We start from the raw sequence: 16,829 nt of genomic DNA on the forward strand, positions 1-16,829 counted from the left end.
ATCAAGAAATTATGGGCATAAAACATTTTTTCACAGAGAATGGGAACAGTAGTCTTTTCTTCATACAAATCTCAGTTGCAACTTCACAGGAGGAAATGTCAACCGGATGTCTAGGACTCAGAATATCAGTACTAGTCTTTGCTGAGCTTTGAATACTATTTTTAAAATCCTATTAATGTAAAAGAAACAGAACTCCATTTAACAGCATTTGTAAAGTTTTTATCTGTTAATACATGGATAGCATTTCCCGAGAGGGAAATCTATTTATCATTTGACTTTGAAAAAAATGTCCACCAATGGAAAAAATCTCATTGTCAAAACTAGGCAGAAAGAATACAGAATACATAATTTCCTACTGAATCATTTTTTCCCAAATTCAATATTTTTGTTTTAATCTAATCACCAATATAAGACTGCACAACAATATGTTTGCTTATGGGTAGTGTAAATTCAAATTATACAAATTATGAACAAAATTAAGTTGCCTAGATTCCTAGACAAGGAATGTGTGACAAAAAAATCCCAGAACCATTATAAATGCTCTGTATTAAGTTCTCAAAATAAATATGGCTGAATACAAAGGAATACTTGCTTTCCTATTGAGACAATCCTTTTTCACACACTGGGAAAAGAAATGATTTGGCAGATGGTGTTATTTTAAAGTGAAGAGGTGAATGTCTACATGGAAAGGCAATAGACTTTTCAGTTGAAAAGATAAACTTACACACTGAGCAATAAACTGAGAATTCTGATTCGATTATCTTTTAGCACAGTGGTGCCAAAGTTTGCTCACCATGCACTCAGATGTACAAAACCACATAGGGCCTTTATTTCTGTGTGACTTGTCAGATTGTCTTCATTGGCTCCATCTGCATCTGCACTGTCTGTGTTTTGTTGAGAATACACAAAGTTTTTCTACTTGACCTTGCCCTCCATTTTAACATTATGCATTACAATGTTTTGGCATGTGGGCGTTTGTGGAGTGGACAGACAAGGAACAGTGGTAGTTTGTCCCTGTGGCAGTAGGCTGTTCCCTGCACTGGTGAATGCTGAGGTATAATAGATCTTGGCCATGGCCTTTTTCCTAGGTCCCCAACTCTTTACTCACCATGATGTTAATATATTATCTCTTTAGTAATTATCTCATAGATAGTACATCATCTCTTTATTGTCAAATATGCATATATATACAATATCATATGTACAGATAAATGTAAAATAATGGCATAAGAAATAGATTATTGCTAAGTAGCAAAAATCCTGCCTAACAGCATTGTAAAGGAGAACATCAGATAAACTATACAAAGTGTCTGGAACATACTATATGGCCTTTAAGAAATATTAGAATTGCTAGTCCCAGGATCTTTCTCTCCATAAATAAGGGGGTTTGAGCTTAAAATAAATAGCATGACTATATTAAAGATATACACACAAGACATGAACTGTATGAACATTTATATAATTTATGATTTTGGGACTATTTTCTATTTTTTTGTTGTTTTGGTACTGGGGATTGAACTCAGGGGTGCTTAACCACTGGGCCACATCCCAAGTCCTTTTTGTATTTTTAGACAGGGTCTCACAGAGTTGCTTAGCGTATCGCTTTTGCTGAGGCTGACTTTGAACTCTGGATCCTTCTGCCTCAGCCTCCCGAGCTGCTGGGATTACAGGCATGCACCACCACGCCCGGTTCTTGGGACTATTTTTTATCATATGTTTCCAGATGGAGTTTGAAAGAAGAGAGGATATATATGTGCATTTTCTTTTATTATCTAATGCATTATCCTGTCAGATTCTTTACTCTTCAGTGTAGCATGAGAGAAACACACATTCACTCCACATATGTAGAAAGGAAGTGCAGTCATCTTTCTTCAAGGGAACATGTTCATAAACAGTTGGAAATGGGCGTCTGGGCATGAGAGATAAGAACAGAGGTGGACAAATAGACCCCACCTGGTGGTGCCCCATGAATGTGTACTGAATAAACAAAAGATGATGAGCGACTTAGATCAGGGAGTCATTATCAACAAATGAAACTGCACAGATACTTTTAATTTGTCTCTCCATATGAAAATTTTAAATACATTTAGGACTATTCATTGCATATTGTCTTTGTCTCTGCAAAAATCGATGCTTTTCTATTGCAGGAAAGGTAGACTACTGAGCCAGTCGCCACCTGCTGGTCAAAGTTAGAGCTACAACCCTGAATATCTTGGAGGTGGTTATGCAAGGGATGGAGGGGAGGGAAGGGTCTTTGGTATGAACCACCAAACAGGGCTTGCTGTAGACTGGAGTGGCACAGGCAGCCTTTCCTCCAGAATCAGTTGTTGCTTGTCTTTCAGAACCTGGCAGGAAGTTCCACCTCTGTCTCAGATGAAAAGAAAACGGTGTTAATATATCTGAAGAAGTGTGTGTGTGTGTGTATAGGGGTGCAGGTTATTTCGTATTTTTGGTCGTATTTATTTACATTTGCTTTATAGCATGCACTTACACATAAAAGTATTATCAACAATTAGTAGAACTGAACATATTGTACCTATGGCATGTAATTTGCCCTTAAAAAATCAACCATTAACTATGAATTCTTTTTCAGGCTAGTAGATTTATATGAAATTGGCTTCAGAAATCAAATCATAAAAAGTTTTTTCCATATTTACAAAATTTATGTTACCTTCCTAAATCCCAAGACTAATACATGTTTGCAATTGAAAGAAATCAAACAATAAGACTTGTACATGTGGAAAGTAAAATGATCCTGTGTCTATTTCCTCTCCCCTACCTAAGGTATCCTTTGCTAATCATGTGGGCACAATCTGTAGGTGACTTTTTTCTCCACACAGAGAAAATGTTTGTGAGAATATATGGGAATATACATACACACATATTGTAAAAATATGAGGTCTCTAAACTATTTGCAATTTACTTGTTTTAGCTCAGGATAAAGTTACTTTGACTTTTATTTTTGTGTTCATTATTGTTGAACATCTCAAAGTTTAATTGCATTCCCATAATTTTCTCTGAGATTTACATTTTTTAAATGTATTTTTCTTTCTTCTGGTTAGAGTGCCTGATATATAAAGTGTTTTCTGAGGTATATGTGAATAACATTCCTTCACAATATTTGCATGTATTTTAAATTTTAAATGTAACTGATTTTTATGATGAAGAAGCCAATATAGTTCATTGTCAAAGTTTTGAAGAATTGTAGGACTGCAGAGATTGCCATTTTCTGGGAAGGTTTAAGGTAGAGATCATTCAAAGCCCAAGAAGACAGAACAGTGGGTAAAGCCTGGGTTTCGGAGTCTAGTATGTACACTATGAGCGTGACATAATTCAGGAACAGAACCAGAAAAGTTTACAATGACCAGTTCATATTCTCTGGAAGCTATCATCTGCAATGAAGGTTGCTGGGAATACCATGTGGAGGTGTAGAGGTTGAATCTCCTACTTGCCACTTTCCTAGAAATGTGGTTTATCCTTGGCAATCCCGGTGCTGATCATCAGTCAAATGGAAATAAGAGAGCTTTCTTCACACAATTGTTTGGAGAAAACAAGAAATCCATGGAGGCTTTAGTGATTACTATCTCTGCCCTACCCTGCCCTTTTTCTCATACAGTAGAGATGACTGTGATAGAAACTAAATGGCATAACTCTCAGAGAATTTGGGACCCTGAAAGTAGGGAGGGAAATGTGTGCAATCTTTCTTGATGATTAGCCATGATGGCTCCAGTTTTGTAGGATAAATTATCTAAGGGGCTTGGGAAGACAACAGAAAAATCATCACACCATTTCCTATCATCTAACATGCTTTCCTGTCCTTGGCATTTTGCCTTTTATGTTGTAAGAGAAGAAAGACCACAAGAGGTGTAAGAGAATATTTCCTTTCAAGGAAGAGACAATATGGGGAACCAATCCTAATAGCAGATCCACAGGAGAGAAGGTTATAGTAAGGGAACACCTGTGACCTCATTGAAATTCCATCACTTCCCCGGAAGTAGAAGTCACTTCCTTGGAGATGGAATTATCTATCTTTGTGGATATATATAAAAGTATAGGAAAAGACCCAAAACAAAAGATGCCAAAATGTGAACCTTGAAGAGGCTGGAGTGCAGGTTAATTACATTTTCATTTTCTCTGTCTTCAGCAGCATTTTCCACATGGTTCAAAATGAGTTTGGATACTTTTGTAGTAATAACAGAGCCTAGGAAATGTATTTTATTTTTAACCAATAAAAAGTACCGGGTTAGGAGATGGAGTGGAAAGAACAACCATATTAGATGCCATCCTAGGATGAACCTAGGATGTGGGTGGTCTGAATACTTACTATAAATCCTTATGCTTAGGCTGTCGATCTTGGGATATTGGAGCTTAATTCCTCACCACAGGGCTTCCTAGGTTGGGACTCATTATGAAATTAGTAATGTCCACATGGAGGATCTATGCTGTCCTATTGATCCATGACTGGTTCCCCTCATACTTTAGAGTGACATTACAGCATTCAGTGCTTGAGTCTGTGGTCCCACTGCATACTGCAACTCCATTGCCCTGACCCTAAATCATGTACCTCCACCAGTACTCTCAACACAGTGTGATTCTCTAAATACTTTTTAAAGACTAAACACTGTTTTGTTTTGTTGATCTGCATTGGTAGTTCTCAAAGTGTAGTCCTCAGACCACCCCCAGCAGTAACTGGGAACTTTCCGGAAAATCCACAGAGCATTTTACAAGATATTCCAGAACTGCTGAATCAAAAATTCTTGGAACAAATTCTAGCAATCCTTTAACAAGCCTCTCATGTGGTTCTAATGTAAGCTGAAATTTGAGACCCATACTCTAAACATTTTAAAATAATGTAGTAAATGTAAAGTGTTAATTGCTGAGTTAATTAATAACTATTTTATTTCACTTTTTTTTTTGATAACTTCCAAAGTAGAATGTGTTGGTTTTACCAAATGAATATCTTTTCGTGGAAAAATAAGATTGAAATTAGTGTTCAGTGCCATCTGGTGACCAGATTTAGAATTGCAGCTTGGTGCTCTACTTGGCTATGCTTGCCTCCAAGAGACCTAGAATTAGAGTAACTTATACTCCATTTATGTATAATATGTAAAAACATGCTCTGCTGTCTTGTATATCTAAAAAGAACAAATTAAAAAAAGAGATCTAGGAAAAAGAAATAGAGGAAACAGAGGACTATTCCCATGGAAACTCCCAGGAGAAACTTTCTGGAAGTTGTATGACAAAGGAAGCATTAAGTGATGATGCAGACAGGGCCCACAGACATTTAATTTTGTGATAGGAGTCTCCTTAGGCCCCTTTCTCAGAGTCAATGCAGTTAAGTGCGTGTGCATGTGTGGTTATAAATATAATGTTCCGTTTTACATGACAATATGTTTAGCATCTTTTATTATTCACATATTTTTGCAGCATTAGTTTTATAAATCAAACTACAATTAGGTTTTCCTATACTGTCATCATTTTTTCTTAGTAATTTGCTAATTAAAAATCTGCATAAGTAAAAAAAAATCTGTATAAGTGTTCTTTCAAATCTTGGTAACACTGGAGAAAAATGTAAAAGAGGCATTATCTTTGCCTTCCACCTTAGCATGACTTGCCTCAAAATAATCACTCAATTGATTTTAAATACTTTCCAGATATTTATGTGGGTTTCTTTATATTTAAAAACATAATATGTGTATATTCTTTTTTTTTTTTTTGGGTGCTGGGGATCGAACCCAGGGCCTTGTGCTTGCAAGGCAAGCACTCTACCGACTGAGCTCTATCCCCAGCCCAATATATGTATATTCTTAAAATATGTATTCTTCAAAAATCAGATCTTTTTGTACAACGTGTTTTGTATCTTGCTTTTATATTTATACACCTTGGTGCTTTAATTACATTTCTTGAATTTTTGGTGTGTTTGAGTAATTTAACATATGTTGATTGCCATTCATTTTTCTTCTTTAAATTACCTGTTGTCATAGGTGAATGTGACTCTTTTGGCTAGTCAGATTTCTCTATGTCAGGCAGATTAATTATGTCTGTAAATTATGTTAAAAATGTGTCCAATTCAAGAACCTCCTTCTAGTATCCTAATATGCTCAGACACTTTATGAATGATCTCCTGGGAAGGCGTATTCTAGCATTCATGCTGGACTTATCACTGCTGAGATGTGAATAAGGGAGGTGACATACACTGACCACCGCTCTAGGAATATTACACCTCTTTGCTTTGAACCTAGGCAGTTTTGTTAAATAACTTTGTGAAATCTGAACAGGGTTGTTACCACTCAAATATAGTATCTTTTACTATGATTTATATATTTTAAAAGAACAAAGAAATGATTATTTCAGAATAGGGGTAATCATTGTTTTATTGAAGAGTATTTCATAATGAGTATTTGAATAAGATATTTTGGGGTTTATTCATTTTGCCAAATGCATACCTCAGGATATTAATCATCTTGCCTGCCTTCCCACCCTAAAAGAAGATATTAATTAATAATAATTTGAGGCATGGTAGTCTGGTGCCCCCACCGCCGCCTGCATAGCCGCCGCTGCCGCCCTGCGACGACCACCGCCACCCCCTGCCCTGCAGCCGCCGCCACCGCCGCTGCCTGTATCACTGCCGCCTCGGGACCAGCTGTATGATTAGGCCACAATCTTCCATGAGTAAATATATTCCTCAGTTCTGTGGTGTTCTTGGTCACACATTTATGGAGTTTCTGAAGGGCAGTGGAGATTACTGCCAGGCACAGCACGACCTCTATGCAGACAAGTGAACTGTCGAAATCATTACTACTCCACCAAGAAGCCCCCATAAGAGTGGTTAACCTGGACACAGAAGTATTGAATTGAAAATCCACAGAGCATTTTACAAGAGTTCTGACCTGGATGGGGTAAACCTCGGTGCACTTCCTTTCTATTGCCTCAGTTTGGATTGAAGAATTGCTGCTTCTTGTTAGGAGGTTCATTTCATTTCCCATTACTCCCAACTTCATACTCAAAGCATGGAGAACATCAAGTGGAGTGTATTGAAGTAGACTTCAGTTACTTTGCATCATTTCTGTATTCAGTTTTTTAAATTCTTTCTTAACCCTATTGAGTGTTTTTTAACTAAATTAACATGGCTTGAATGAACCCCCCTGCTCCTGTGGAAGTCACATGTAAGAACATGAGATTTCTTAGTACACACAATCCAACCAATGCAACCTTAAATTTATAGAGGAACTTAAGAAGTATGGTGTTACCACAATAGTAAGAGTATGTGAGGCAACCTATGACACTACTCTTGTAGAAAAAGAAGGCATCCATGTTCTTGATTGGCCTTTTGATGATGGTGCACCACCGTCCAACCAAATTGTCGATGACTGGTTAAGTCTTGTAAAAATTAAGTTTCGTGAAGAATATGGTTGTTGTATTGCTGTTCATTGTGTTGCAGGCCTTGGGAGAGCTCCAGTGCTTGTTGCCCTGGCATTGATTGAAGGCAGAATGAAATATGAAGATGCAGTACAATTCATAAGACAAAAGCGGCGTGGAGCTTTTAACAGCAAGCAACTTTTGTATTTGGAGAAGTATCGTCCTAAAATGCGGCTGTGCTTCAAAGACTCCAATGGTCATAGAAACAACTGCTGCATTCAATAAAACTCGGGCGCCTGATGCTATTGCCTTCAAAGTGGAACTTAACACAGAACCTAATTTGTTGGACATATCAACCAACATGTTGGCGTGGTGAGTAAGTCTGATGAAGCTTCCATAGGAGTATTGGAAAGCAGTTTTACCAGGCCACAAGCTTGACAGAATTTCAACCTCTATGTTTGGGTTATGATCAACCTGTTTGGACACTTGGCAAAAGATTCTTGCTGTTCACAATTTAAAATGTGCTTATCATTTGTACCAGTTGACCTTTCCTGAAATCATGCAGTATTGAGTTAATGTCTTTAAATCTATTTCCATGCCAGAATCTTACATGAGAAATACAGAAAGATTAGGTGCCAAAATACCCAGCACAATACTTGTATATTTTTAGTATCATACAAAACCAAAATTCCAGGAACTAAGAACACTCTAGACTTTATGTGATTTATTCCTTCAGTCATTTCAAACATTGTAGGACCTATGTAGTTAATTTGCCTGCTCATTTTATGTTTACATCTCCCACATTCATACTGGTATACATCAGGTTTGCCTTTGACCATTGGAGTTTTTTGTTTTGTTTTGTTTTGCTTTTTTTTTGTTGTTGTTGTTGTTTTAAATTTTTACCAAGTCTTACAGCAATTATTTAATGTCTTTCTATAACTGTTTTTTGCTGTTATGGGAAACCTCCATTTTGAAAACCTAAGTTTTTACAGAAGCACATGTCTTTAATGTCTCCAGACCAAAAAAAAAAAAGCCTTACAGTTAATTTAATGTTTGCACTTTAAGGTGCAACTTAACAGGGAGGGCCTGAAAAAAATAAATGTGAGGGGGCTATTAAATATTTTTAGCAAAATGTTGCCTTTGTCTCATGCAGAACCTGTAGAATATATGCTCTTTAATTTAGTAAATATTTTTTAAAAGGTAGAGATGCTCTGTTATTGTAGCTAAAACAATTCTTAATCATAAAATTTCTGAAATTCCTGTAATTTTTTTCATAATTATCAGAAGTTGTCTACCAACTGTTTTGTTTGAAGTGTGATTCTTTTTCTTCCCAACCTGTTGCAAAAAAAAAAGTGGGTTTCTGCTGATGAATTGAGCAGACATCTAATATTTTATATGCCTTTTGAGCTGTGTAACTTAATATTTGGATACTTGATAATTTTGTTTTATTATGTAATTGATAAAATGGTGATGTGTATTAATGTTAGTTCAACCATGTATTTATACTGTCTGGGAATGTGCGGTTATAGTTCTGTGGGAGAAATAATTTGTCAGTTTTCACCAGCTTGTAAAAACTTAGTGTGAGGATTTCCATCATGGCGGCTTCCATTTCGGGCTACACCTTCAGCGCTGTGTGTTTCCACAGCGCCAACAGCAACGCGGACCACGTTGTCGTGCGGTACCACGAGTGAAACCCTGGCTGTCACTGTTCATACTTGTTAAACACGGTTGTGTTTTCTTCGCCCCTATGGAAAATGGAGAATGTAAACAAAAGTGTTAAGTGCAGGAAGGATTTTTGCTGGGAGAGGTAAGACAAGAGGAAACCTTTAGCATAAGTGACTCACAAATCAGCAACACGGGATTTCTGCAAGTAATTGAAATCCATAACCATCAGCCTTGTTCAAAACTTTTTAGTTTTTATGACTACGCAAGCAAAGTTAATGAAGAGAGTTTGGACAGAATTCTTAAAGATCGGAGAAAGAAAGTTATCAGGTGGTATAGATTCCGGCGAAACACACAGCAACAGATGTCATACAGAGAGCAAGTTATTCATAAACAGCTTACCCGCATCCTTGGCGTGCCTGACCTTGTCTTCCTTCTCTTCAGCTTCATCTCCACTGCCAACAATTCCACTCACGCTTTAGAGTATGTTCTCTTTAGACCAAATCGCAGGTATAATCAAAGAATATCACTTGCTATCCCCAATCTAGGCAATACTAGCCAACAAGAGTACAAAGTGTCTTCAGTGCCAAATACTTCTCAGAGTTATGCCAAAGTTATTAAAGAACATGGTACTGACTTTTTTGACAAGGATGGAGTGATGAAAGACATCAGGGCCATTTATCAGGTTTATAATGCACTTCAGGAGAAAGTACAGGCAGTGTGTGCAGATGTAGAAAAGAGTGAGCGAGTTGTTGAATCTTGTCAGGCAGAAGTGAACAAATTAAGAAGACAAATCACTCAGAGGAAGAATGAAAAGGAACAAGAAAGAAGACTGCAGCAGGCAGTGTTTAGCAGACAGATGCCATCTGAGGGTGTGGCGCCTGCGTTCAGTCCTCGGAGGCCCTCTTCTGGGTTTGCAGCCGAAGGCAGAAGTGCACTTGCAGATGTGGAACCCTCTGACCCTCCTCCTCCTTATTCCGACTTTCACCCAAACAATCAAGAGAGTACTCTGAGCCATTCACGCATGGAAAGGAGTGTCTTTATGCCGCGACCTCAAGCCGTGGGCTCTTCTAATTATGCTTCCACCAGTGCCGGACTGAAGTACCCTGGAAGTGTTGCAGACCTTCTTCCTTCCCAAAGAGCAGCTGGAGACAGTGGTGAAGAATCAGACGACAGTGATTATGAAAATTTGATTGACCCTACAGAGCCCTCTAATAGTGAATACTCATATTCGAAGGATTCACGACCCATGACACATCCCGATGAGGATCCCAGGAACACTCAGACCTCCCAGATTTAACTAAACAAAAGAAACTCTCCACTTAGCACTGTTTTTCTTAATTGCTTATTGAGAGTTTGTTGAGGACTCAATCTGGGCACAGAACGGCTTTACCAGATAGTTGTGGCTCACTAGAGGAGAGTCCTCGTGTGCAGGACTTGTAGGAGCCTCTGCCGTAGGTCCTCACCTTCGATGCAGTGTGCAGGTTTCATGACAGAATCATTCAGATAATCAAATTGTCCTAATTCTGGTGCGATTCATGGATGTACTGGTAAATTTAGGCAAAGCAAAACTTATCAGTATAGTTTCTGTTCTTTAAATTGGAAATTAGAGACTAAGCACAATTAGTCTATAAATGTTCTAATAAATCAAAAACTTACCTCTTGCACTATCATGCCTTGAAATTTACTTTTTCAAAGGGAAACAAGTTTAGCAGCAGCAGCCTTCAAAGGACTTCTTTCTATCATGAGCCAAATTCATCTTTGCCAGAAAAGAAATTTTGCTAATTCCAAGAAGCCTGATTGGAACAAATTGGATATACCTTCTCTTGTCTGCATGACTTTGTGAGATCAAAAGAGAGGGCTTTGTTTCAACTTTTTTCTACTAGTCTGATACGTATTGTCACTTAAAATGGTTGCCTTTAAAAAAAAAAGTAGAAATACTAACTACCAGTAAGTAATCATCCAAATAAGTATGTCATAAAATGTTGATTATTTATTTTGGTGAATGACAGTGACTGCTGTGTTGCACTAGCACATTATGGTCTCTGTTCTGGAGTCGTAGAGGAAGGATACACAGCAGTGGATCACAAAAAGGAGTTCTTTACCAGACCTGAGTTTTATGACGAACAGATTCCAGACACAGGATTTAGCTGAGTTCACATGTAAAGGATATAACTCATTTAGATCTTCTGACAAATCCTAGTGTTAGTTTTATTTGCGGAGGAAAGACATTTAATAAACTGTTTGGGAATCTTGGTAAATAAAGATTCATTTTAAATCTGAATAACATACTTTAAGTTGCCATTTGGGGGATAATTGTGGAATGTGTAGAAACTGTTGGGTTGCACTTATATTTTTATTTAATTACTGCCTGTTTTCTAGTTTTGCCCAAAATGTGTGAAACCACTAAGACATTCATGAATTACGTTGGGCGCCTGGTTTGGAAATGGCAAGACCCACTGTTTATGAGGACTTCAGCCCATGAAGTTAATACTGGGAGCTAAACTGCCTTTGCTTTGGACTAGTTAAAACCTGTAAGAATAAGGAAGTTGTTAGAGAGGCTTAAATTCCATTCCAAGAGAGTAGTTTCATTTTATAGGATAGATGTTTACTCGCTGAGCTCTGGTTCTAAAACTAAATTAGACAATATAATACGGACTTTAAAATGAAATGCTGAAACTGCCATTCTTTGGATGTACATTCTGTGGGGTCTACATATTAACTGCTGTCCTGGTTTTGCTGGCCTTATGCCACTGCCATTGGATTGAAATGTTGCAGATCACTTCACTGCAGATGCGTTCCTGTTTTTATCAGCTACCTACTTGCAGCTTCAGCACCAGTATCAATTTCATTTTTATTTTCAAGTGCCATTGCCATCTCCTCTGTTCAGATTTTGACATTCAGGAAAATATTTTTATTTTTTATGCTATACTGAAATCTACATTGTATATCTGACAAAGCAGTTAAATGTGACAATAAAGACTTATTTGATCATGAAAAAAGAAAAACTTAGTGTGAAAGCTTAAACATCTAAATAAATAGTGAAATGCATTTATCAGCACTGAAAAAAAAATTTGATGTATATTCATTTGATTTTTGTGTATATCTTAATAAAATGCAGATGTATTTATTCAAATGTAAGATGAATATTCTTTTACAAACTCATGACTGCCCTCTAAATACTGTGTTGATATTTACCTGTTTCATATAGTCTGAGAGCTTATTTAGCATTTAATCAGTTCTATCATTGGGCATGTTTTCAAGTGTTTCATTGGGCTTTTATGTTACATTTTATGTGCATTCTCTTATTAGTTTTGGCCTATTTCTCCGTTATGAATTTGAGGATATAAACCTCATATCTGTAATACAAGTTGCAAATATTTTTATGTACTTTGTACTTTTAAATTTTGCTATGAAGATAGTAATTTCTATATAGATGTTAAGTAAATGGGTAGATAATAGATAAGCAATAAAGCTGATCATTAAAGAGAAATCCTAAAAACACATCTAGGTTCATTGTCTGCCAAGATAACAAAGCAGAAAAATATTGGCTCTTTGTAATTACAGGTTTTGAGTTCCTGAGCATTAATTGATAAGATTCTTCCTCTAGGAAATTTTCTTAACTTCTCATGGTTTCATTTTAGGTGGTTTTCTGTCCTCTTATTTTCCTCCTTGTTTCAATAATTTCCATCTAAGACATTTTAGAAAAGAGCATAAATGTGAACAAAATAATATCCATGCCCATGCAAAACCACAGGACTTTGGGTGACCCTTCTGCACTGGCCTCAGCCCTAAAACAGAAGAACACTCAGTATAAACACAGTAGGTAGTGGGGCAGCATTTGGGATGAGAAAGAGGGATTTGACCTAGGAGCCCTCTGTTGTGAGATTTGTGATCTTGATTAAGTAATTTCCTTTCTGCAAAATTTCCTCTCTGTAAAACAAGTATACATTACATTTACTATTTAAAAAACACCAAAACTCCTCTTGTGTAAAGGGGAATTGGAATGGTTACCTGCCCTTGAGGTTGTGGTGAAGATTAAATGAATGACTACATTGAAGGCAATCAGAGCAATTTCTAACACCTTCTAGTATTAAGTGTATGCCTGCATCATTCACTATGATTATGATTCATTATGATTTCCCATCCCAGCCATTCAAAAGAAGAATCATTATGGGTGGGGTTTGCATTGCCAGGTAGTGTAATTATTTTGCAGTGGGGCAATTTCATCATTGTTGGGAACATACTGGTTGATGTACATTGACAACCAGTGCATTCAGAGTTGTAGTTCAAGAAGTGGGACAGGTGCGTAAAAATCAAAGTTCAGTTCTTTCCCTGTGTCACATGATTTAATATTAAAAGTCAACAGGACAATGTTCATATAAAATTATATATGTCTCATGGTTCCATGAAATTTTGATGTAATGTATACACCATGTATTAGCACATATTCAAGCAAACAAAAAATAAAGGAATGAAATGCAGCAAAATGTTAATAGTTTTTTTCCAGTGGTGGTGGGAGTGCTGGTTATTGATATCTTCATCTCTATAATTAACTGTGTTTTAGTCAGTTGGCAAAATGAGTACACATTATATTTATAATAAAAACTAGCCTCTAAAATCTTTGATACTTGTCAAACATACCAAATATACAAGTGTTACAGAGAGATATAAAATGAAGATTTGTATATCCAATACTCAGATTAAGTAATAAACTTGACAAATCCCCTATTTAGGCCCATTCCCTAAATTGTACTTTTGTCTTTTCTTTTACCCAGAAGATAAAACAAGAATAAGTTGTTCATACTCTCCACAAGTTGCTTTCTATTTGTTTTGTGAATGTAAAGATTCTTAAAATGTTATACATATATATGTAAATATATATATATTTCATACTGCAGATGTTCTTATTTTTTATTTGATAATTTGATTTAACATTACATTTTTCTGATATCTATATCTCTATCTATCTATCTATCTATCTATCTATCTATCTATCTATCTATATAAGAGAGAGAGAGAGAGAGAGAGAGACAGAGCCTTATTCTTATAGGTCTAAGACATTCTTTCTGCTATGTAATATTCCACTCAAAGAATGAGTCTCAATGTATTGTTTAGACAACTGTTGATGGATGTTTTGGTTTGTACTTCTTTCATGAACAATGAATATTATTATACAATGAATATTATTATATTATACAATGAATATTATACAATGAATATTATTATAGATGAGTCAGACCATGTGCCCACATGCCAGATATTCTCTAATTACTTGTTACTCAGAGTACAATCCTTTAAATAGCAGCTTCATAATTACTTGGTTTATTAGGGTTCTCCAGAGAAACAGAACCAATAAGGTGTGTGTGTGTGTGTGTGTGTGTGTGTGTGTAAGTGTGTGTGTGTGTGTGTGTGTGTGTGTGTGTGTTTATTTTAAGGAGTTTGCTCATGAAAAAATGGAGCCTGGAAAGTCAAAAATCTGCAGAGAAGTCCAGCAGACTGAACACCCAACACACAGCTACAATTGGAGAAGTCTAGGGTAGTGTATAGCTGAATTCTCTCTTCTTTGGGGTAGGCCAGTCTTTTCTCCCTCTAATATCTTTGGAGGAGGTTGAATGAGACCCATCCATACTATGGAGGGCAATCTACTTTACACGAAGTCTGCTGATTTAAGTGCTAGTCTCATCTAAAAATACCACCACAGAAATATTCAAAATGTTCAACCAAATATCTGAGAATTGAGTATTATCACCTATACAAGTTGACATATAAAATTAACTATCTCACCTGGATCCTGTTACAAATGTAGATTTTTAAGGCCTTGCCACAACCTTCCCAACCCCCAGAAAGTGTGCCTTCCTACCATTTCATCACCACCTTCCTTTGATGCAGTTTAGGATGCGAGGAACATCCAGACACTTTTCCCAAGTCCTTATATTCTGGTGGGGGTGGGGACTAGGGTCTAACATTGCCTGTTCTAAGACTCAGTTTCCTCCCTTTGCATATCCACTGTGGGAGTGAAGGGTTCGTAACTAGCCTCTAGTTTTCTCTAATACAGAGATTATGGGGGGGTATAGTCACAAGGGGTAATGTGTGGAGGGGAATTCTATGTGGAGGGGAATGATACCATTAAAGTCTTCTAAGCAGCCAAGTAGGATGAATGGGACCCATGTTTACAATGATAATTTGCAGTTAAGCATAGGGCTGAGGGTTGGAGCTATGGGCAGGCATCCCAGGAGTATGGGGGTCAGTTCAGAAAGAAATTTTGGATCAAAGTGTTAGGAGTGAAGAGTAATAAGCAGGATCCAGAGGAATCCTGAAGAAAGGCACACAAGTTAGTTGGAGATGAGTTCTGAAAAAGGGCATCATCAAGGCCACTGTCCCTGGTGTTCCTGCAGCCACTACTGGGTCCCCTTCCCCACAGAGGCTCCTGGGCCCTGATGGGTCATGGGGAGGGGTCCACTATCTCCCCTCACATGTAACCTTTGTAAGTGGTGCACCTTGTTGGAGGTGTCCATGAACTTGATGCTTTTGTACAAGATGGATGGGAAGGGAAGTGACATATGGGAAACATACCACTTACAGAGCTAAGCTCATGTGAGTTCTGTAGTCTCAGCATCCTTTCCACCTTGGCCCTAAGCAGACTGTTCAAAGACCCAGGGAAATGAACAGAGACGCTGTAGATGGAGCTTGCTGGCCATAGCTGCCATTTGCTGACCCCTATACTAATCAGCCCTCCTACCAGACCCTGTACACAATTAACCCATAGATTTCAAAATGTCGAGAATAAAAGAAAATCATCACTACAAAAATTGGTAGCATAAGTGTGACTATAAACACCTTTGTGTCAATAAATTTCATAACTAAAATTGAATGAACATAACAGGGTATCTGCATTATGATTCTCCATGTAAAATAGGCGCATAAATGTGCATGTACACGAACAGATGAAATTGTTGGCAAAAAACGAATATGCTGAAGCAGATGCTCATAAACAATGTTTAAGAGTACCTGCTGTCCCCAAACCACAAACTTCAGCAACAAAATTGTAAAACTTAGACTTTGACTCATCATTTACCCTTACAAGAAATGACCTAAGGGAACATTTGTAGACACAGAAGTGTGTGTGTGTGTGTGCTTGTGTGTATGTGCATTTATATACCAACCCACCTGGGGGGCATGTCAGGGTTAGCATTTGCTTGCCTGGTGGCATGGGCCAAAGGCAGCTGTGGGAATTGTCAGGTGGATGAGTGGAAGGAAACCCTGTTGTCTGATCTGGCTAGGGAAGGAGGTGGAGGGTGTGGAAGCCCGATGGCGTAGAGAGAGGAAGTAGAGGGGCCATGCCATGGTTTCCATGGGTCCTGCCTACAAGGGAACCCAGGCAGCTGAGAGAGCCTGAGTTGAGCCAGACACTGCGATTGTTAATCCCACGGGAGAGCATCTCTGTTCCTCCCTATGAGGCCAAGGAGTATGTGGTGTAAATTTTTGCTCCTAATGTGAGAAGACTGAGGCTTAGTAAGTTATAGGAGCTTGGCTCTGACCATTGGGGTCCTATTTGGAAGAACAATTGTCATTATTATCCTTTATGTAATGCTGACTATTGCCTCATTATCTATTTTTCAGAAATCCACCCTTCAATATATGGCTCCCTAATGTAAACATACATCAAGAATCAAAAAGTGGCCGGTGGTAGGAAATTACTTCTGCCAAACACCCAAGCAGTGCAGGCAATTATTACCAACTGGTGGTAATTCACCCATGTCATTTATAGGATTGTAACTTGAACACATTGTACTGACATTATTTTA

The 16,829-nt window shown here is 37.5% G+C and overlaps 1 protein-coding gene and 1 pseudogene across 1 annotated transcript; both read left to right on the forward strand.

Annotated features, from left to right (window-relative positions):
* Nucleotides 1-7,126: 7,126 nt before the first annotated feature.
* Nucleotides 7,127-7,665, forward strand: LOC124972421 (protein tyrosine phosphatase type IVA 1-like; annotated as a pseudogene).
* Nucleotides 7,666-8,950: 1,285 nt separating this feature from the next.
* Nucleotides 8,951-10,424, forward strand: LOC124972149 (BRISC complex subunit Abraxas 2-like). Its single transcript, XM_047536389.1, has 2 exons — nt 8,951-9,026; nt 9,146-10,424. Exons 1-2 carry the CDS (start codon nt 8,955-8,957, stop codon nt 10,319-10,321), a joined length of 1,248 nt encoding a protein of 415 aa, XP_047392345.1. The 5' UTR covers nt 8,951-8,954; the 3' UTR covers nt 10,322-10,424.
* The last annotated feature ends 6,405 nt before the right edge of the window (nt 10,425-16,829 follow it).

Source organism: Sciurus carolinensis, chromosome X, assembly GCF_902686445.1.
Source record: "Sciurus carolinensis chromosome X, mSciCar1.2, whole genome shotgun sequence".
NCBI lineage: Eukaryota > Metazoa > Chordata > Mammalia > Rodentia > Sciuridae > Sciurus > Sciurus carolinensis.

What these genes read in the sequence shown, in the direction of transcription:
- LOC124972149 (XM_047536389.1), top strand. Translation starts at nt 8,955, where the DNA reads ATGGCGGCTTCCATTTCGGGCTACACCTTCAGCGCTGTGTGTTTCCAC. An exon ending in CCAACAGCAACGCGGACCAC is followed by an intron (nt 9,027 to 9,145) that starts GTTGTCGTGCGG and finishes TGTTAAGTGCAG; the next exon opens with GAAGGATTTTTGCTGGGAGA.